The sequence below is a fragment of the Geotrypetes seraphini genome, chromosome 16, assembly GCF_902459505.1.
Source record: "Geotrypetes seraphini chromosome 16, aGeoSer1.1, whole genome shotgun sequence".
In the NCBI taxonomy this organism is placed as follows: Eukaryota; Metazoa; Chordata; class Amphibia; order Gymnophiona; family Dermophiidae; genus Geotrypetes; species Geotrypetes seraphini.
This window is the reverse complement of record NC_047099.1, coordinates 15,135,665-15,158,632: the sequence shown is the minus strand read 5'-3', so window position 1 is coordinate 15,158,632 and position 22,968 is coordinate 15,135,665. Positions and strand designations below refer to the sequence as shown.

General features: G+C 40.0%; 1 protein-coding gene across 1 annotated transcript; it reads left to right on the top strand.

Annotated features, from left to right (window-relative positions):
• The first annotated feature begins 6,969 nt into the window (after positions 1 to 6,969).
• Positions 6,970 to 20,772, top strand: LOC117349725 (vomeronasal type-2 receptor 26-like). Its single transcript, XM_033923317.1, has 6 exons — positions 6,970 to 7,033; positions 8,289 to 8,416; positions 11,163 to 11,975; positions 14,510 to 14,605; positions 15,088 to 15,211; positions 19,856 to 20,772. Exons 1-6 carry the CDS (start codon positions 6,970 to 6,972, stop codon positions 20,770 to 20,772), a joined length of 2,142 nt encoding a protein of 713 aa, XP_033779208.1.
• The last annotated feature ends 2,196 nt before the right edge of the window (positions 20,773 to 22,968 follow it).

Genomic DNA, 22,968 nt, shown 5'->3' with positions numbered 1-22,968 from the left:
ATGGCAGAATTATTGACATCTACTCATCACGATTCCTTTGTTGTGCCTCACTTGCAAATGACAACATTAGCGCCAGGCTAGTAACAGAAAACATGGAAAATCTGCCATTTTATTGATGTGGTATAAATGGCCTTAGCACATGGGAAAAATTCAAGCAAGGGCATACAAAGGTCTCTTTTAACTTCGGTTTAGTAAAAAGACCCCTCTTTGTGTTTAAGATTTGGTACATAAGTTCTGGTTATGAAGAAAAATTTGGATGAAAGGATAAGATATTGAGTAAAGATGATGAAGCCAATATAAGGTTGTTTTTATATTCACTAAAACCCCATTAAATGAATCCAGTTTTATATATCGTACTTTCCCCTAACTAGCATCCAGAATGGTTAATAATTTAAATAATCAGATCAATATATTGCGGTACTAGAAAAGAAGAATGACCAAGATGATAAAGTAGATGGACCTCCTCTCGTATGAGGAAACGCTTAAACGGTTAGGGCTCTTCAGCTTGGAAAAGAGATGGATGAGGGGAGATATGATTGATGTCTACAAAATCCTGAGAAGAACAAGTACAAGTAAATCGATTTTTCACTTCGTCATAAATTACAAAGACTAGGGGGGACACTCTATGAAGTTACAGGGAAATACTTTTAAAAACCATTGAGGAAATGTGTTTTTTTTTCACTCAGACAGTCCATTATTGAGAAAGATAAGGGCGAAGCCACTGCTTGCCCTGGATCGGTAGCCTTTAGGCCCATTCACATGCGTCCCAGGATGCACCGGAAAGGGGAAGGCCTGCCATTTTGGAGTAGTGGACCTGTGAGCAGGAGGGACTGGGCATCCCTCCTGCTGTCTACTGTATCAACAGGTTCAGGGGAGGTTTGGGGATGTGGTGGGACAACCAGTGGAAGGAAAGAGCGGGCATCCCTCCCGCTGATTTGTTTTTTGGAAGTGGAGTGAAGAAGGGGACAGTTCAATTCGGGGGCGGGGGGTTCTTGGAGTGTGTGTCAGTTTGGTAGAGGGTCCCGGTTGAGGGGTGCTAGTTCGGTGGGTGGTGTTAGTCAGGCAGCTGGAGGGTATGGACATCCCTCCTGCAGTTTTTGGCTGGCATGGGGAGGTTCGCAGCAGAGGCAGGAGGGAGTGGGCATCCTTCCTGCCAATTGTTTGGTACCAGGGTTGATGGGGACAGATGTCGTATGTAATACATGCATAATATCTGTGCCCATTGGAAAAAAACACTTCTTGTCCCAAACAGCAGAACAGCAGGAGGCTGTTGCAGGGCTTCCTCTGCAGCTCAGCTGTTCAGGATTCTCTGCACATGTGTTGGTTTTCGAATGACTGGTGGGGCGGGATTAGGGCAGACATCCGACTCAACTCATGGGCAGACATCCGAATCAACTCAAATGCATGGGAAGCCTTATGAGCATGGATCACTGTTTAGAAATCGGCCAGCAGTGACCCGCCCAGTCTTAACAACTGTGGTTTGTGCATCTATTCCAGAATTATAACAAAATTAGAACTTTTTAATTAGTTTAGAGGCAATGCCAGGGATGGGCAATTCCGGTCCTCAAAGGACAGAATCCAATCGAGTTTTCAGGATTTCCCCAATGAATATGCATTGAAAACAGTGCATGCAAATAGATCTCATGCATATTCATAGGGGAAATCCTGAAAGCCCAACTGAATTCCGGCCCTCGAGGACTGGAGCTGCCCACCCCTGGGCTATGCATATACCCATGCTCTGCCCAACATTATAGCCCAGTTGCTGCTATTTGCCATGCTAGTAGCACGCCAGTTTTATAACAACAGGACAGACAGAGGGGAGTGGTCAATGGAGATCGCTCTGAGGAGAGGGATGTAACCAATGGTGTGCCTCAAGGTTCGATTCTTGGGCCTGTTCTTTTTAATATTTTTATAAGCGATATTGCTGAAGGGCTGTCAGTTAGATTTGCCTCTTTGCGGTGGAAACCAAAATCTGCAATAGAGTAGACGCTCCTTATTGTGTGAATAACTTGAGGAATGACCTAGAGAAGCTTGAAGAATGGTCTAGAATCTAGAATCAGAAAATAATATTAAATATTGAACTAAGGCCAGTACTGGGCAGACGTGCACGGTCTGTGTCTATATATGGCCGTTTGGGGGAGGATGGGCTGGAGAGGGCTTCAATGGCTGAGAGGGTTTAGATGGGCTGTAGTAGGTTTTAACAGAGATTTCGACAGTTGGAACCCAAGCACAGTACCGGGTAGAGCTTTGGATCCTTGCCCAGAAATAGCTAAGAAGAAAAAAAAAAAAATTTTAAATTGAATCAGGTTGGGCAGACTAGATAGACCATTCGGGTCTTTATCTGCCGTCATCTACTATGTTACTATGTCTGAAATTTAGCAAGTAAGATTTAACGCTAAGAAATGCAAGGTCATGCATTGGGCTGCACAAAAAGATAAGAGGTCTTACAGTTTTGAAAATGAACATTTTCTCTGCTGGATTTCTGCGGCAGATGGAGAGAGAGGAGCCTAAACTGCCTGGAGGAGAGAAGGTACTTGGCAATTTTTGTACTATGTTGTCATCTGACGTCCTGCTGACGTCACCAAAGGTGTGTGCCCTAAGGAGCATGCTAGGCCCCTTGTGAGACCCTTTGGAACCCCAACGGAGCAGCGAATAAGGTTTGACAAATTTAACTCAATTGTAGTCTGATGATGGGGAAGCATAAAGTTAAGCCAAAATAATTGCCAACAAGCACTCCTGTTATACCAGGACCTATGGAATAACATTTAATAACCTTTAATAACAGTTATGAAACCTAGCTCTTCCTCGCCCCTTCACGGGAAATGTATCAGGTGCCTCAATAAGTTCCGGGGAGAGTTGTATGGGGAAATGTGCTCGGCTCTGTGTTTATCCTTGAAGGAGGGTGAGGGGGTTCTTATTCCATCTAAGCCCTCCTGATCTCTTCGATCTGTGACACCAAATCTTCTTACTATTCCATCCATAGAGCATATCAACACCTTAAGATCAAGTATTTTTGCAGTGATTGCGCCCTTTCTCTGGAACTCCATATCTAATTGGTTCATAGATGAATGCGCATGGGACAATCTCGCAAGGACAAATGAGCTGAGACAAATACGTGCAAGACATCAGCGCGCTAGATTCAAAGTTAAATATAAAGCACTCCAAGGGGGGGTTGGGGGAACCCCCAAGTTTACTTAGAAGTGTTGGCGCAGCCATTGGAGAGTTGGGGGGGGGTAAACCCCCCATTAAGGTTTAGATTAGATTAGATTAGATTATAAAAGAAAGTGTAATTTTTCCCTGTTTTAGGGAAAAATTACAATTTCCTCTGTAAGTGTGTGTGTGTGTGTGGGGGGGGTTGTCCCCCTCCAGCGGCAGTGCCAACACTTCTTAGTAAAGTGGGGGGTTCCCCCAATCCCCCCTCAGAGCGCTTTAAATTTAACTTTTAATCCGGCACGCTGACGTCCTGCGCACATTTATCTCAGCTCATTTGTCCGCATGCGATTTTCTGGCACGCTTTAGTCCCGTCACCTACCTAATTACCTACATGAAGAAACATCCCTGAGCCATTGGAAGACAAACCTAAAAACATTCTTATTCCTTGGTGCCTATGAATCCTATCTGCCCTTCTTAGGGCTACATTTCACTGACTTCTTTAACAGTTTAACCCCTAAAATTAAATTTTTTTTTTCCTTTTTGGTTCACTTTTCTTTTGAATACTGTAGTTCTTACCATTTTTTCTCCTGTTTCTTAGTCTGTCCATGATGTAAGTCTTTTTAGCACTAATATTCCCCACTGTTGATATGTAAACTTATGTTTTAATCATTGTTTACAATTGTTGTATGTCGTATATACTTTTATTATAATTGTAAACCACTTAGCAATTTGATAGAGTGGTATAAGAAAATTTAAATAAACTTGAAGCTCTATACAATCATGTTTTTGTCTACTGCTATCTGAATAATGGGTATATGGACATAAGAATATAAGAATTGCCACTGCTGAGTCAGACCAGTGGTCCATCATGCCCAGCAGTTCGCTCACGCGGCGGTCCTCTGGTCTAAGACCAGCACCCTAACTGAGATTAGCCCTACCAGCACACGTTCTTGTTCAGCAGAAATTTGTCTAACTTTGTCTTGAATCCTTGGAGGGTGTTTTCCCCTCTGGAAGAGCGTTCCAGCTTTCTACCACTCTCTGGGTGAAGAAGAACTTCCTTACGTTTGTACGGAATCTATCCCCTTTCAACTTGCCCTACCTTGGAGAAGGTGAAAAACCTGTCCTTATCCCCTTCAGTACCTTGAATGTTTCGATCATGTCCCCTCTCAATCTCCTCTGTTCGAGGGAGAAGAGGCCCAGTTTCTCTAATATTTCGCTGTACGGCAGCTCCTCTAGCCCGTACAGCGAAAGATTAGAGAAACTGGGCATGTTGGGTAAAGTGATACAAACATCTGGACCTCAACAAAAGGAGGGATTGAACGATGACTTCCACACAAGAATGCAGTCTCTAATCAATTTATTGACAACTATATTGTTCTGACTTACGTCGACTTAAGACTGCCAGTGTTTTGACACAAAAGAATATCTTCTACAGGAATCTAATGTTGTTAACACTCAAATCTGATTTTTTACTTGCCATCAATACCCTGGAGAAAATCTGTCAGAACCTTGGGCTAATCTACAATGTCAGCACTCATTCCAAAACAAGGCCTTCAGTTTTCTCTATGACTTATGTAGATTTTAAAGCCCCACTCTAATCTAGAACACTACCTGGAAAATTCATGCCAACAATATACTTAAGTGACACACAGAAAAGAAAAATGCTACATGCAAAATAAAAGTTACCACAAACCAAACACAGCCATGGAGCGGAAACCCCAAGAAGCCAGCTCTTGCATGTAGGACAACACAAGAAAAGTAGAAAAATATGTACACTTCCCCCTCCATATTCGCAAATTCCATATTTACGGATTCGGTTATTTGCGATTTTTGACCAAAAAATAAATTTTAATTTTTTGGGCTTTTTTTTAGCCCTGTAAGCCCCCCCCCCCCCCCAAGGATTTGAGGCTTCAGTTCAAACCTACAGGTAGCTGATTAATAATAATAATGATAATTTATTTATAACCCACTATACCTTAACAGTTCAGAGCGGTTTACAACAAAGAGAATCTGCCAGACGCAGATGAAATACAAATGGAATTACATAACTAGTATAGTTGGGTTTCTATAGTCAAAATTGTCATACATAGAGATTTCAATAGGTTTCCTTAAACATTTGGTAAGGGGAAGAATTCAGAGAAGAGGTAGGAAACAGAATAAAAGATATGGATGTAGTACCAGTAGAAAGACTGAAAGGGATGAAGAGAAGAGTCAGATAGCCACACTTGGAATCAATGGGGGGCTGCCACAGGCCCCTAGTCCTTGTAATTGTGACCTCCCAATAAACCTCTGCTAAAGAGCAAGAAGCACTGGATACTTCAGGGAGTCACTGATTGTGCATGTATGTGGGAGAAGTTGGAGGACTTTTTGCTTGAGTGAGAGGAAAAATAGTATAAAAGGGAAGTGAGGAGTAAAAGTGGGGCTTTTGGTTATCCTGATTCTGCCAGAGTCTTAGTACTGAGGGAGACTCCTGAAATTGCTGACAGCTTGTGGAGGGAAAGCCCATGTGGGTTTGCTAGAAGGGCAGACAACAGAATATTCCAGCTTGGTGGGAAGATAGCATGGTTCTGAGCTGAGGAGTGAGGGTGGAACTTGGAGAGGCTCATCAAGAAGAGACCCTGTTTATAGCAGAGCCTGCATGAAGTGTTTCATCTTGGTGGGAAAGATAGAGTGGTCCTAGGCTGAGGAAAGAGGGTGAGACCTGGAGCCGCTCACTGCATGTACAAAAAGTGTTGTATGAAGAGACTGGGGAATATAACAAAAGAATTCTTGAAATCAGGTTTCTTTTTTTTTTTTAATCTTTATTCATTTTTAATACTTTCATTAAGTGAATACAAGGAAAAGAATACATTTTACACTTTATACATCACCTAAAGTCTTTTCAATATATAGTGAGATCAACATATTTCCCCCGTAAAAATTATTATATATAAAGTTATTGATAAAGTAAATTCATATGCTTCCAAATATGCAAATATATATATGCTCAGTGAGTGGTGATTGTAACACTGAAATCAGTTTCAATATTCAGAGAGAGTTTTAGTATTCAGGGAGAGTGAACTGTAAATAGTTTGTGAATTAAATCTGCAATCAAGATTCAAGAAAAGTTCCAGTTAACAATTGCACCTTGGTCTTTGCTGATTACGTGACAAGAGATAAGGTAGTGGCTGTGTTGATTGAACCCGGGAAAGTGATCCTTCGGCCTACTGGATCCAATCTGGCTTCATCCCATGCCCAGCTCAGAGGCAATAACTTTTCCTTTTGTAAACCCTTGTTGTGTGTTCTGGACCTGAGGATCTAGCTGATGTCCAAGACTGTGTGTGAGTGAGACCAGGATTCCACAATGAAGAACACAGCTCAAAGGCATCCATGGTATATTTCTGTTAATTTCTGACAGAGCATTTTCTTCCAGTTTCAAGGAGACAGTGTCCTTCATTAGTTAAACATAATTCAGTGGAATTTAGATTACAGAAGAATCCTTATCCCAAAACACATTTAGAATTTGTGCTCTACCCCATTAATTTTCTCTAATAACATATAATATTATATAATTAACCCAATTAATAAGAGATCTGGTGAAATGTGCAATCATAGGGGTGCCCAAGTTTGCTTCCAATTAGACCATCCTCTAGGACCAAGTGTGGAACTACTTATATCACTGGCTGACTTGTGTGTCCATTTGGATCAAGAGGGAAATACCTGATTTCACAGGAGCTGTCAATTGACATTGCAAGACAGTTTCTGCATTTCTTCTGCTCACAGTACAAGCACCTTGTGTCTCACTTAGGGCAATGATATGACAAAACCGTAAGAGAGATGAATCTGAAGCCAGTCCAGAAGTCTTCTGAAAGAGGAAATGATCCTGCATCACGTATTCTGGGTATTGGGTGAGATCTTGATGTTGGTTTTGGCAGCAAACAGTCAATTCCAGGCACCAAGATGTATATGTTCCTTATTAAGATATAATAAAAGTTACTTCAAGGTAGGGGACCTGATCTTGGGTGGGTTAATTCAGATGTCACATGCTACTACTGCATTTAAATTTAAAAGTTTTACAGACTTCAATAGCTCCATTGTTTGTGTTAGGTAAGTAGTTTTCTGATTTATTTGGGTGTTACTGGTTAGCGTTTTATAAACATTTATAATTTTCTAGGAAGTGTTGAGACTGCTTAAAAGTCAATAGTATCCATTATAAGGTTTCCTCAAAGCAATCTGATGAATAATATTAAATTGAATATGGTCAGTATAGAATATATCTAAAAAGCATAAAGAATGTGTTTCTCTAAAGGAGGAAGGCAGAGGAATAGGACAGATGTAATAGGATTCATGTTATGAAACTCAGGGCTCCTTTTACTAAGGTGTGCTAGCGTTTTTAGCGCCCGCAGGATATTACTCCGTACCACACCATGTGCTAGACCTAATGCCCTAACACAGCTTCATAAAAGGAGCCCTTAGTTTATATCTTAGGCACTTTCTTCCCTTAGGTTTGTTTTGAACATATTAGACCAGGATTGAAGTTTAAGTCTTTTTACAGTGGCTATGATCTTACAAAATAAAAGCAAATATAAATAACAGTAAAAATCTGCTCAATAGCAAATAGAGCAGAAAACAAAAAAACCCTAACAATTGTAATAGTGCTTGAAAGTCACAAAATGAGCAGTACCTGCCACAAGGTGTGGGGGGAGGAACCCCATTCTATAGCCCTGGATGAAGACTTTGTTGGTTGGGCTGAGACTTTGTTGGTTGGGCTAAGAACTTTTCAGTGGCCCCTTGTATGAGTGAAACCCACTTTTACATCCAAAAACAGTATTAAATTACCTCTTCAGTTGATGGCTTTGGGTATTGGAATAGCCAAAGATGTAAGAAGTACAGACTAAGGAAAATGTACATTCAGTTGTATAATTCATACTTTTTCTTTTTGAATATATGTGAATAAAAAAATTACATTTGAAACCGTGTTCTTGTTCACAGAATGACACGCAGTTTGTATACGTATCTCTTGCCCTTTTATTTTGCCATCAACGAGATAAACCAAAATCACGAGATATTGCCCAACATCACCCTTGGCTTCCATATATTTGATACGTGCACTACTGCCTTAATTTCCCAGTGTAGTGCTCTGATTATCTTATCAGGGAAAGAGACCCCTGTTCCTGGCTACAGTTGTCACCAGCAGGGCCGGTTGGCTGGTTTCATTGGAAGTCTCTCTCCAATGACGTCAAATGTAATGTCAAGACTTACAGGTGTCTACAGATACCCACAGGTACAGTAAGAACAGTTTATAATCAGTTTATAATCTCTGGCGTTTGCTGCCTCCTTGTCTTCCTTTTCCTGTCCTTGTTTTGTAAGCCTGGATTAATGCAGATAATTTCCTGAGTTTAATGAAATATTGAGATTGTGATCTTTTTTTCCCAATCTAACAGAATAATGAAAGCAGATAAAGAGGTTACGGCCTATCTAGTCTACCTATCAATGCCATCTGCTATCCTTTTTTCTCCCGTAGAGTTCCAATGTACTTGCTCCACATTTATAAAAAGATTCCCTTTGTTGGAATATGAGAGATAGGGCAGTACTATTATCTCAATCAGTTTGCTATAAAAATCATTAGAAAATCACTAACTTAAAACAAAAGAAACCAGTGAGAAATGATAATTGTATTTTTCCACGGCATATTTATTAAAAAATCTATATACCACATAAAAACTGCGGTTTTACAAAATTACATGCATACATATTTAAGAAATGCTAAACATGTTTCAACATGACAAACACAAGAAGACATTTAGGGCTTCTTTTACAAAGGTGCGCTAGCGTTTTTAGTGCACGCACCAGATTGCTTTATACATGCTGTTAATAAATTATGTGTTTTGTGTTTAATCTGTCCTAGGATTGTCTATTTCCCCATATTTTGTTTTTAAATTGTACATCGCTTAGAATGTTTTATATAGGCGATTTATCAAATAAACGTGAACTTGAACTTGAACTTGATTAGTGCACACTACCCAAAAAACTACCGCCTGTTCAAGAGGAAGCGGTAGCGGCTAGTGTGCGGGGCATTTGTAAAAGGAGCCCTAACGATATCATTATTAAAATCTTTATTTAAATCCATCCTACAAGATGGAAACACAAGATCCCATAAAATCATTTACAGGACAGGAAAGCATTTGCACAGGAAGGCACTGACAAATAATTGCGTTTTCAACATTTTCTTAAAGTTCATTCTCCCATCACAGAAATGCAGAATACCAGGCAGCGCATTCCAGATCTTGGCACTAGTCACAGACAGCATTGTTGCCCCAAACTTAACACGAGAGACTAACATCTTACCCTCCAAACTCAATCTCATACTATTTTCAGATCTCAAACCTTTTCTGGGTTGATAGATTTCAAAAACCCCTTTAGTACCATTGGTGAAATGTGATATAAAATTTGCTGTATGATTGAAAGAATCTTAAACTTTACTCTCTGCTGCATAGGTAACCAATGCAATTGTTTCAACACTGGGGTAACAAGAGCCATTCTTGAAATCAATCTTGCAGCAGAGTTAATTAACATCTGCAGTGCCCTCATCTTCACTTTAGTAACTCCCAAATAAAGAGAATTGCAGTAGTCCACTCTACTTAGTAATACTGCTTGCACCACACTATGGAAATCATATGCTGGTAACAGGTTTTAATCTATATAACAATTACAATTGCATATAACCCATCTGAATTGTTTTCAATATTTGTTTTTCCATGGTCAAACAGCTATCCAACATACTCCCAATTCCGTCATCTCTTTTTTGACTAACAGTTTCTCACCCATCACATCAACACTTTCTAACTCAAAGTTATCCCTTTGGTTTTTCAACACCATCACCTCTGTTTTGTTAACATTTAATTTCAGATCATGTTCATCCATCCCCTGACAGGGGCTGGTTTAGCTGCAGACTGGATTATGAATTGACCCTTTATTTCAGGGTAGGCAGAGGCAGTCCTTTTGTTAATTTCCCACCCCCAGACCTGCCTTATATATACAGTAGATAAATAGCTCCATAATTCTCTAGGTAAAATAAATAGTACATTTGCTATGAGAGTAAATTTGAAATCCTTGTACATGTGATCAATGTTCAAAGTGTAATTATGAACAGCATAGCTACACCTTTACAAACAACGCAACTACAACCTTAATGCAGGATATAATCTTCAAACAACTCAGTGGTAACTAGTTTCACATGAGCCTCTCTGCCCATGATTCACCTAACGCTTCATAGGCTTCAAATATTGTTATTTAAATACTCATGAAACACACATTTAAAAAAAATCATTCACAATAATCCATATTCAAAAAGGTATTTAGTTTGAGAATATGTGTCTGTCATGGGCCATGTTTCCTTCACGCTGTGTCAAAGGCTAGTGTCAGCATTCTGAAAGATGCCCTAAATCTCTCATCTGTATGCTCCCAGTATTAAAAGTCCCCCCCCAAAAAAAAAATTTTTTTTGACCTCATCAACTTAATAAAAAGTGAGAAAAAATTTGGACATATTTCTCGCCATTCTGAATAGCTTTTGGTTTTATACCTCCCCAAAATTATGCAATATAATTTTCTTGGTTTTACCTCTCACCAGCTTATAATTCATCTTTCACATTTTATATTTATTTGGTATACTGCACATCTCATTATAAAATTATACGGTTCCATAGTCAAATAATTTAACTGAGCTGGCCATCTTTAAGCCTGTGATGACCTCAGGCCCAGATACGAGTTAATTGCAAAGTATAGGTCCCTTTTTTATCTAAAAGAGAGTGAACTGCTCAAAATCTCGAAGTGAAAAAGGATCACTTTTTATGTTAGAAATATATAAATCAAATATTAGGCACTTTAGCACAAAACTAAAGCAAAACAAAAGTTTTACCTTCTACTTTGGAGCCTGAATATTCAACTGTATGACCAATTCGTCAATACACCTACTTGCTTCAACTTAAATTTGAATAATTCCTTTGTTTGTATTTTTATTTTTAATGCAGATCAGTTATGGAGTGATGAATCGACCTTTCAATGACCGAATTGAGTTCCCATTCTTTTATCGCACTGTCCTTAATGGTTATGCTCAAAATCAGGGTTTGATTCAGCTCCTGAATTTCTTTGGATGGAACTGGGTGGGGATTCTCACGTCAGATGATGAGAGTGATCAGAGGGACAGTGAAGAACTGAAGAGGGAGATTATCAGGAGTGGCAACTGTGTAGCTTTTGTGGAAACAGTGCCCATGGTCTTCTTCCTTGCAGGGGCGGTATCCGAACAAAAAATGAGAGCAGCTGCTGACAATCTCTCCAAGTCATTGGCCAAGGTGGTTATTATCTACAGCTCTATCAATTTATTGGCATCACTTTTTTGCTCTTATCAACACTTTAGAAACATTAAAGGTAAAATGTGGTTCATCTCTGTTGCCATTTCTTACCTTATAAACTTTAACAGACCAGGTATGAATCCAGCTTGCGAACCATTGAGTGGATCTCTGGCATTCACCATTGCTAAAGAACAGATTCCAGGATTCAAAGATTTCCTCCACAGTATCCATCCATCCATATTCCCAGAACCCTCTTTCCTGCAGCTTCTCTGGAAGGAGGCATTCAACTGTGATCCATTGTCCAATTTATCCAAATGCACAGGGAAGGAGACGCTGTCTAATATTCCACATTTGATACTCGATTTGGATAATTCTCAGTTCACTCATAGTATGTACATCTCTGTCTATGTCTTTGCTCATGCTTTGCACAACATGTACCTAGTCAAATCCCAACATGGAGGGGATCTGAAAATGGAATTCCAGCCATGGCAGGTAAAATTCTCCAGACCGATTCTTTTCTAATAAATAATTGGGTAGATATTCAGCAGGGTTGAACAGAGCAGGAGAAGATCTTGTCTGGTTAAAGCCTGCTAAGCTAGTCATCCATCCGTATTCAGTGGCTCTTACCCAGATAGTGCCCGTGAATATCAACCGTAACTACACCATCACTTTCTGGTTAGTGCTGGATGGTCCAAAGGCAGAACTGGAGCAGAGTCAGGGTGAAACCTGAAGCTAACTGGATAGTGGTGATTTCCAGTCAGCTACCCCAGGTAGTTAACTGGGTAAAATTGGGTCAGAAAAAAAGGCTCTGCCTAAATTTACCTGATTAGCTACTAACAAGTTATCTTGTGGGAGGTGGCCAGAACTCAGATATTCAATGCTAGTTCCTGGATAGGTGCTGGCATTGAATATTGAGGCTGAATTCAGTCTGCAGCAATCAGTATTTAAACACATGATGACTGGTCTGAGCTGAAAATCAGGGGGAATGATTTTTTTCCTGTTTTTAATACTCCTTATGCCAGATTTACTAATGATAAGACAGTAAAAGTGGCATATAGTTAGTAACTTAATGGAGTGTATATTCATAACTTTGACTGGACTGAACAGGCAAAAAGTCACCCACATATAACTTATTTTATAAAGACACCTAGGTATCCATTGTCTTTACAAAGAGTAGCAACACATCCTAAAAGAAAAAAATTATGGGTAAAAAAAACACTCATGTACTCATGCCCAGGCCTATATGGTTAGGCGCAGTTTTTCCCAAAAGGCATACATAGAATTCTGGACATGTCTAGGGACTCATGTCCACATCCTTTGGAGGGCCAACTGCCAAGTATAACTTGTTAAGACCCTTAAATAACTCATTAACCATTTAGTTTGGATGCCTAAGTCTCTCTTAACTTTAGGCGGGACTTTGCTCTTAGGCATCCTTTATAGAATTAGGGCCAAAGTACTTTTAAAATTCTTCACTGGCTTGGATGGAAACATTTTGATAAAAATGTCTTGTCCCCTCATTCTATCATTCATTCTAACATGTCAGCTATTTATTTTTCCATTTGCATCTTTGCTTTCCTGACTACTCAACCAGCCTCTCTTAACTTTTCCAGATATTTTAGCCTGTCTTCCTCTTTCTGCGATCTTTTTTAGTTTATGAAAGCTAACCTCTTTTTTATTACCTTTTCAGCTACTACTTTTGAGAACCAAAGTGGTCTTCGTTTCTTCTTATTTGTACTTAATTTCCTTACAAAATGATTTGCTGCCCTTAGAATAGCAACTTTCTGTTTTGCCCATTGTTTTCCTCCTTCTTCCAGATGTTCCCATCCAGACAAAAATTGTTTGATGTAATCCCCCATCTGAACAAAATTAGTTTTTTTTTTAAAGTCTAGAACTGAGCCCTCTCTACACCTGTCTTAATATTAAATCACAATAACCAAAACCTCATTTGTAAAAGGCTCCCAAGTACGGCGAGGTTAATATCAATATTTTTGGTCTGTGTTCATTAAAATTCTGTGTTTAAAGTTTAAAAAAAGGTTCGTATTTTCCAAAAAGGAGAATTTCAGTAGGGGGGAGGGGTTCACACATGAGAATTTCAGTAAGTATCCAGTCATGTGTGTGACCCCCTGTCATATAGACACTAATGGGAATATGTGACCGTATAAAATTGCAGCTACCACATATGTGGAAAAGTGCCCTATAGTGGTGCCTTCCACCCGTGTATATGCTAGTATTCTGTAACACACTAGGTATTCCGTGCCTATCTCTTGGTCTTTCACAACCTCTACTGCTTTATATACAAACATACACTTAAATTAACTAAACTGTACTAATGTGGTTAATTCTGTCATTAAAAACTAGATTTCATTGCATAAAATAGGAGAGTGATAAATAATATATGTTAGCACACAATTTAGTAATACAAGACCTGCAATTGTAAGTCATCTGGGAAACAGAAAAATACCTACTTTGCTTGACTGTAACTCATTAAATACTACAGAAAAGGCATGAGCTAAATCCATATCTGTGCTTATGTTTATTGGCATTTGATATACCATCCTATCTTGGAGAAGTTCAGGGTAGTGTATTTTCCCTATCTGTCCCAGCAGGCTCACAATTTAATTGTGGTGCCTGGGTGAAGGTTGTCATTTTTTGTTTTTCTTTTCTACTCTTTATAGTAAAGAAAGGTTTGGACAAGTTCCTGGAGGAAAAGCCCATAGTCTGTTATTGAAAAAGACATGGGGGAAGCCACTGCTTGTCCTGGATCGGTAGCATGGAATCTTGCTACTCCTTAGGTTTTGGCCAGGTACTAGTGACCTCGATTGGCCACCGTGAGAATAGGTTACTGGGCTTGATGGACCATTGGTCTGACCCAGTAAGGCTATTCATATGTTCTTATATTGCATTGATGCAGTGAAAGATTTTCTATATATCTGTAAAGTATTTTTAAATTTATAAAAAATTCTGGATTAAAAAATACCAACTTTAGTTGCAGACATAATTTTCTAACCATTTCTTCCCATGTGTAGCTTAACCAGTACATTAAAGTGGTCCGCTTCAAAACCCCTGGTGGACGTGAGATCTTCTTTGATGACAAAGGAAACGTGCCCGTGTACTATGACATTGTAAACTTGGTCAAAAAGAAGCATGGCTATATGAGCAGCGTCAAAATTGGAAGCTTCAATCAATCAGCTCCAGAGGGCCATCAGCTCTTACTGAACTCAAGTGCCATCTTGTGGAATTCATTCTTTAATCAGGCTTGTCATTTTCTAATGATCTTTTTGAGTAGACCATGCATTGTATCCTATAAAATCGGCTGATGTCATGATGGCTGCAGTTGCCTGGGTCTTGCCATGTCCGAATAAGCTGAACCAACATTTCAACCATCATGAGGTGGTATGAAGAAATTTGGAACACGTTTGGAATGTTTGTTCCATTTATTCAGATGTAGCAAGACTCAGATAATTGCATCAATCTGTAAAAAAAAAAAAAGTATTTCCTTAGGGAAACAATTAAGACCAGAGTCTCTTAGAAGCAGGCATCTACTTGATTCTCAACTGTTGTATTTGGAATATGACTATATTTCTCTTATTTTTCCTCTTTTCAGCCACCACACTCTGTGTGCTCTGAGAGCTGTACTCCTGGATACCGGAAAATTGCTTTACCTGAGAAGCCGGTCTGCTGCTTTGACTGTGTCCCTTGCTCTGAAGGAGAATTCTCCAACACAACAGGTGGGCAAATCATGTCATTATCATTTTCAGACTATGAATACTTATGGCAACTTAGTGGATTATGCATATCTTCTATATAAGGCAAGTATAAAGGAGCACGCAGGCCAAGAGCCAATCAAATGACAGGGAGACTTGTCTATCCCTTCAGGTTGAGAAGATGAAGAAGCTAAAAATCTAATATTCAAGAATATTTCAGCATTAAGAAACAAAGAGTCTTCAAGAACTAGCAGCTAACCCAGAAATGAATGGAAATATAGTAAGGCTCTTTCATCATTGAGAACACTCTGTAATCTTCATGCAAGTTACCTAATACATTATTCAGATATAGGCTATAAGAACCAGACTCTTTATAATACAGTGGGGAAAGGTGTAGTCTGCAACCAAGAGGAACAGGGGTTGTTTCTCAACAGATCCTGACAACTTATTCTCATACAATAAAGGCAAGCATCCAGCATCTCATATGTTCACATGCAAAAAAATATCCTGGAATCTCTTCAGCAAGGATACTTTCAATATGAGTACAGATAAATTCCTGAATTGCACAGTCTTGAAATGAAGGACTGGATACATGTACACTTGCACTGTGGCTCCCACCTATTACCTTCAGTGGAGAGATTCAAATCTGTTTAAACTCAATTACAATCATCTGTTGCCTCATTTTCTAAGAGGGTCCACTGAAAGGCTCTCAGCCCAACCAAGAAGAGAATAACGTGGAGCCATAGTACTTACAAGTTAGTCTACACTTTTCTTGACACTTTTCATATCATTCAAATAAAAAATATCAAGAAAAGTGTGGAATAGCTTGTAAGTACCATGGTTCCACATCATTCTCTTCTTGGTTGGGCTGAGAACTTTTCAGTGGCCCCTCATAGACTATCTTTGGCCACTATAAGTGGTTTAGTGTGTGCTAATGATTAGTGAATGCTAAATGCTGTCACCCATAAAAATATAATGGGCATTTTAAGATTTAGTGCACTTTGTTAGCATGTGTGCTAAATTGGTTAACTCACCTTAGTAAAGGGACACCATATTTAGGATTAGAGTCGGTAAATGGCACCTAAAAAAATCTGATTGCTGGTGGTTCTTCTGCCTAATTTCACCCCAACACTCAAACCAGCAAAGTCCAGTTTCCTCATGATTACTTCTGCATAGAGGTTGAAAAGAATAGGAGAGAGGATGCAGCCTTGTCTTGTACCCTTTTTGATCTTGAGCAATTCTGTATCTCCATTCCTGGTTCGCACTGTAGCTTCTTGATTATACTAGAGTGATCTTATTAACCTGATCAGGTGCGCTGGCACTCCTACCTCACTCAGTGCTTTCCAAAGCTTGTCATGCTCAACACAGTCAAAAGCCTTGATATAATCAATAAAGCACAGTCAGATCTTCTTCTGGTACTCCCTTGCCTTTTCTTTGATCCACCTCAAGTTTGCGATGTGATCATGGGCCCCTCTGCCCTTGCTATAGAAATGTTAAATATTAGTAGTAGTATTAGTTAAACCCTGACTGAATCTTTTAAACAAAATGATACAACTCTAAAGTAATCTCCAATAAATACCCAGAGAAAACCTATTGCAGTACAAAGAATCACAGAGAGAATTCTTCTGGTAATGGTATACAAGCCAGATCTGGATAAACTGAGGAAAAAAATATGAAAGATCTACGGCCACTACTCCAGGAGTATGCTTTGCTGAAAAAAATATTTAGATGGCCACCTAATCTAAAACAAAATCTGGTAAAAAAACAACAACAACAACACACTCTCTACACAAACTCATAAGGAAGAGTATGACACACACCCCTGCAATATAACAATCTGCAAACTATGCCAACACACTTCACAGGACCTCATAGTGTTACAGGGACCTTCAGAGCAGCGGCTCTTGGGATACTTGTAACAGGACTTTGATTTGCCTATGGGCCAATTTGGACCACACAAGAATATCAGGAGAGATGTGAGCATAAACTTCCCAGACTCACTACCTTTAGTACAGTTTGGTACAGTTTATTCTTTATTATTCTCAGCAAAGAAAATAAGATCCCTGACTCACAAGCCACAGTGCACAGTTCATCAGCAAAGTAGAAACCAAAACAAAATTGTCAGAAGTTATATTGTCAGAATGTTCCTTCCAATGAAATCCCTTCTCAGAAAAACAACAAACAGAAAATCAGCTCTTCAAATGAGACTTTCAGCATTAGCAGTTTATGCACAGTCCAGCCCTGCTTTTGTCCACAGCCATGAGCAAGAAGGAAAAAACCCCCACACACCATGGTTTAAATACCTTTCCATTAGGTAAGCTTCGTTGCTTTAAACAATCCTTGGTTTCAGAAAGTCTCTAGATTACTTTAACAGCTCATTCATATAACAGTGAAAAAACAGTTCCTTCTCAATTTGTAGTCAGGCTTGTGCAGGCTCTGGGAAAGCCTGTACCAGTGTTGGGCCACTGGCCACCAGTGGGTTGTCTGTTTGCCAGAGAGTGTTCTCTGTGCATTGGAATTATTCATTATAAAGCCTTCTTTCCCACCATCAAAAGAACACAGAGCTGCCTCACTCTCTACCACTATGGGCTCCAGCTTGTCCCACCCCCACTTCATACAGGGGAAAATAAATGTTAGCAAAAAGAAAGCGGAAAAACCCTCTTTCACTGTTTTCTCCAATGTTTTGTATCTTTCAGTCCTTAGCAAGGGTTACCAGCACAAAACTAACTGTCTTTTCAAATTCTCCAGGGAAAACACAGTTTAAAAAGTTCTTTCAAAAACAAGCATTAATTCCTGCTGGCTTTAACAGAGCAGCATACCTCCATGTTCTGCTCCTGGCTTATCAGGCTCACATCTGGCCCCATGTCCATAGGCTCGTGAACACCCAAAGCCCACCCATAACACATCTCCACCACGTCCATCTTGTGCTCTGAATGTACAGAAGTTGGAACACCTCGCTAGACGTACAGAAAGACAGTTTTAATTATCAGCACTTGGACATCTTGACAATTAGGATGTCTATTTTTTTTTAATTATGGTCCCCATATTCTATAAATGGTGTCTTATGATAGGAATTAGGCGGTGCCCTACCAGCAACTAACTTGATTGGTAAAGAGCATTTAAAAGTGTTTTAAACATTGTTTAAGAAAATAATGTAAATGCCTACTAGCACTTAGAAAAACGGCCCCTTCATCGTGTCTACAGAGGTGCCTTAGAACGCCTAAGATCGAAGTAAGCATGGTTAATGCTTGAAACAACCTTAGGCATTCTGAGGCATCTCTGTAGATGCGATTCTCGTCAAAGGTAGGCACTGGAAAGGCAGGACTTTAAAACCCTGACCTACATTTCTGGCACCTACCATGATAAAAGCTGTAATTCTGTATATGACGCTGATGACATGCAATCGGCGGCTATTTCATTGGTGACTGTGATAACGGCGCTGTTTACAGTATCCAGCCCTTAGTGCATGGCAAATGGTAAATAAAAAGAATATGCTTTTGTGATTAGCCATTTTTGCTGCACTAAGTGAACAATGGGACTTAGCACCTTTTAGTAAAAGGACCCCTTAACTTAGTTTTGTTTAATAACAATATTGAATACTAGTGTTTTAGCCCGTTACATTCGTTACAGTAACAGGTGCTAGAATATCCCCACCTATATCCTGACCCTGACTCTAACCCCACCCATGCCCCGCCTCTATCATGCCCAGAACCTGCCTCCCACTGATACCAGTCCCACCACCTCACCTTTCACCATTTCCTTTGTACCCTTTTGGCCCTCATAGATCCTCCATTGCATTTATCACCTGACAGGGTCTTTACTTACCCGAGGCGGCAGCAGCAGTCTTGACGTACCAACCTTTCCTCCCTCATGCCCCAAAGCAACAGTGGTCCTACCATTTCCATCTCTCCCTTTTTCCCTTTCACACCCTCTCTCTGACCCTATTTTACCCCTTTTGCCATCTTTTCCTTTCCTATCCCCCTCTGTCCTTCCCCAAGACCATCTCTCTCTCCTGCCCCCTCCACACTCCCTGAAGTTTATCTCTCCCTATCCCCTACCATCTCTCTTGGTCCCCCTAGTAGCTCCTCTGTCCTTCTCATCCATATGTCTCTGTCTCTCTCTCCTTTCCTCACTTGAGTCCAACAACTCTCCCTTCTCCTACACCTTCCCCCGAATCCATCACCTCCTGCCTCTGTGGAGCTCTCGCAGCTCCTCCTCGTCCTCCTCCAACCAGGCTTCAACCATCTACACTGACTCCGTGCTCGGTCACCGCGACCTGCAGGCACCGACAGCCGCCGTGGCCGACATCCGCCTCAGGGGAGAGAGAGAGAGAGAGAGATTCTCGTGTGCGCCGGGAAGGGGGGAAGGGGGCCACGATGGCGGCGAAGTTACAGTGAGGGAGGGAGGGAGTAGAAGCGTGCATGAGCACTTTTGCCCGCAGGGCCCTACAGCTCACAGAAAATGGAACATGCAGGTGGGAGTGTGCATCGTGATTAAGGTTTTATTAACTTAGATTAGCATTTTCTAATTGAATGACAAGCATCATCTCTAATTTCGCAGATAAATTTTGTTCATCCAATGAGTTGACCCAACCAAATTTGTGTAGTCAGCAGAAAAGGGTAATTCAAAACCAAAAATTTGTCCAGATAACTATTTTATTTTCCACAGATGCAGAGAATTGCATGAAGTGCCCTGAAGATCATTGGCCAAATGAGAATCAGAATGAATGCCTCCAAAGAGCTATTATATTCTTATCCTATGATGATCTATTGGGTGCAGTTTTGGCATCTATTGCTATCATCTTCTCCCTAATCAGTGCCCTAGTGCTGGGAATCTTTATTAAATTTAGAGACACACCTTTGGTGAAGGCAAACAACCGAGATCTCAGTTACATCCTCCTCTTCTCCCTCATGTTAACTTTTCTCTGTTCCTTGGTGTTCATTGGTCATGCTGGTAGGGTGACCTGTCTTCTCAGACAAGCTGCTTTTGCCATCATTTTTACCATTGCTGTTTCATCAGTACTGGCAAAAACAGTTACAGTTGTCATTGCCTTCAGTGCTACCAAGCCGAGTAGCAAGTTAAGCAAGTGGGTAGGGACAAGAATCTCAAGCTATCTAGTCCTTCTCTGCTCTTCTGGTGAAATTGTGATATGCATTTTATGGCTGCTCATCTCTCCTCCATTCCCAGAGTATGACACAAAGACTGAAACTGGGCAGATGATATTACAGTGCAACGAAGGATCCACCATTGCATTTTATAGTGTGATTGGGTACATTGGTTTTCTGACTTTTCTAAGTTTCATCGTGGCTTTTCTCGTACGGAAGTTGCCTGACAGTTTCAATGAGGCTCAGCATATCACTTTCAGCATGCTGGTGTTCTGCAGTGTCTGGGTGTCCTTCATCCCGGCCTACCTGAGCACCAAAGGCAAATACATGGTGGCTGTGGAGATATTTGCCATCCTGGCTTCTAGTGCTGGACTATTGGGCTGTATATTCATCCCCAAATGCTACATTATTCTTGTAAGACCTGACCTGAACACGAGGAAGCACCTAACAGGGAAACAACATTTAACAAAAAGCAAATAAAAATGTATTCCATCCATATGACATTGGTGTTCTCACCTCTATACACAAATGCATGTTATTTTCAAAGTTTTTGAAAATAAGTGAGTTTAACAATCTTTAGGGCTTATTTACTAAGCTACATTAAGTGCTACTGTGCTCTTATCACAGCTCAAAATGACCTAACATGGGAAATGCTCGTAACTCATATAACTGCCACATCAGTGCACTTTTCATTTTTTTTCTTGGAAGGGGCCAGTCAGGGAGGTCAGAAATTGGGCATTCCTGTGCTAATCAGTTAGGATGACTACATTCTCATGTGGAAAATGATTAGCACAGGATTACCACGTGAGTCTTTACCACCTATGAAACGGATGTTGATAAGAGTTCATGTGGTAATTTATTTCATAGTCACTTACAAATGGCAACATTAGCGCATGACTAGTAATAGAAAACATGGAAAATCTGCCATTTTATTTTTGTGGTATAAATGGCCTTAGCACATGGGAAAAATCTAAGCAAGGGCATGCCTAGGCCTTTTTTTTTTTTTTTTACTGCAGTGTAGTAAAAAGATTCCCTGTGTGTTTTTATGATTTGGTACATGACCAATTAGGTTCTCGTTATGAAAGGGTAATATAAGGTTGTTTTTATAGTCACTGATGCCCCATTAATCTAATCTAATCTAGTTTTTGTATACCATATTGTCCCCTTATTAGGATCCAGAACAGTTAACAATAAAAAATCTGATCCATTTAGCCTAGTATTCCATCTTCACGGCGGTCAATCCAAGTCACAATACCTGGCAAAAACCCAAAGAGTAGCACCATTCCAAAACTGAGAGTGTGATGTCATAATGCCTCATTCCACCAATGCCTAAGAGCCAGCTACATCAGTGATGTCACAATGGCTTGATTGCCCTATGCTTGACTCACATAACTGTTCTTTTGGATGCCGACGGCATAGTAGATAGCGATGTTATCTCATTAAGTATCCCCAGCCTTGACAAAGAGTTGCGAAATGCGTTGGCACAGGGGAGTATTACTGCAATGCTGGAGCAGCACTTGTGAACTATGAATCAGCATGACTTTTCTAAGAAGCCAAGTCATTTAAATTATTTAAATCATTTATATATCAGTTAAATATTGAAATAATATATTATGAGCAAAATGAGCAGGGATGAATAAAGAAGTGACAAACCCGACGAGTTTATTTAACTCTAAAGGTCAATCTGTTATCCCCTGATGTAATATTAAAAAGATCTTATGTACTACTATTTTGGTTAGACCACCGTGACTGTGTTTGGACTGACTCACATAACAACATAAGAATATCCTTACTGGGTCAGACCAATGTTTCCTCTAGCCCAGTTTCCCATCTTCATGGAGGCCAAACCAAGGGCTCCTTTTACTAAGGTGCGCTAGCATTTTGAGGGCATGCACACGATTAGCACGCGCTATCCTGAAAAATTACCGCCTGTTTAAAATGAGGCAGTAGCGGCTAGCGCACGCGGCATTTTAGCATGTGCTATTCCGCGCGTTAAGGCCCTAACGAACCTTTGTAAAAGGAGCCCCAAGTCACAATACCTGGCAAAATCCCAACTTGTATAAACAATTGCAAAAAGAAAAAAATGAATAATAAACTCCAAGTCAGAAAAAGATTTTTGTATTCTCCCATTTTTCCATGCACCTTTCACAAGGCAATTGTTGGTACAGTAGGAATCAGACAGAACTTAGAATTAGAACAAAATTGGAACCTTTTAAATGTTAATTAGCTTAATTAAAGGGCATTAAAAGCTAACATGATTAGCACATGAAAAAACGCTTACTACAAAATATGTTTAAATTTGTCATTTGTGTGTTATTTATTTAATGAAAGAAAAATTCTGGAGAGTGTGTGTCATGGGTGGGGAATGGATGTGGATGTGCTTTTCAGGTAGCGTGTTACGATTATTACTTACTACCTGAATAATGTAGGCTTAAAGCAGAATACTAAAGGCCAGATTCAATAAGTGTTGCCTGGATTGGGATGCTTCCACACGGAGCTCAAAGTTGATTAATGATCTTAACTGGAGTGATAATTGACCATTTTATTAAGAATGTATTTAAAAAACCTTAAAAATCAATTCATTAAACCCCACCCCACCTTTTTGCAAAACTGAACAAGCGGTTTTTAGCACTATGGAGTGGCGCTCGCTGACTGGTGGGGGCGCTATAATGCGTT

What these genes read in the sequence shown, in the direction of transcription:
- LOC117349725 (XM_033923317.1), top strand. Translation starts at nt 6,970, where the DNA reads ATGAATCTGAAGCCAGTCCAGAAGTCTTCTGAAAGAGGAAATGATCCT. An exon ending in GTGTCTACAGATACCCACAG is followed by an intron (nt 8,417 to 11,162) that starts GTACAGTAAGAA and finishes TTTTTAATGCAG; the next exon opens with ATCAGTTATGGAGTGATGAA. An exon ending in AGAATTCTCCAACACAACAG is followed by an intron (nt 15,212 to 19,855) that starts GTGGGCAAATCA and finishes TATTTTCCACAG; the next exon opens with ATGCAGAGAATTGCATGAAG.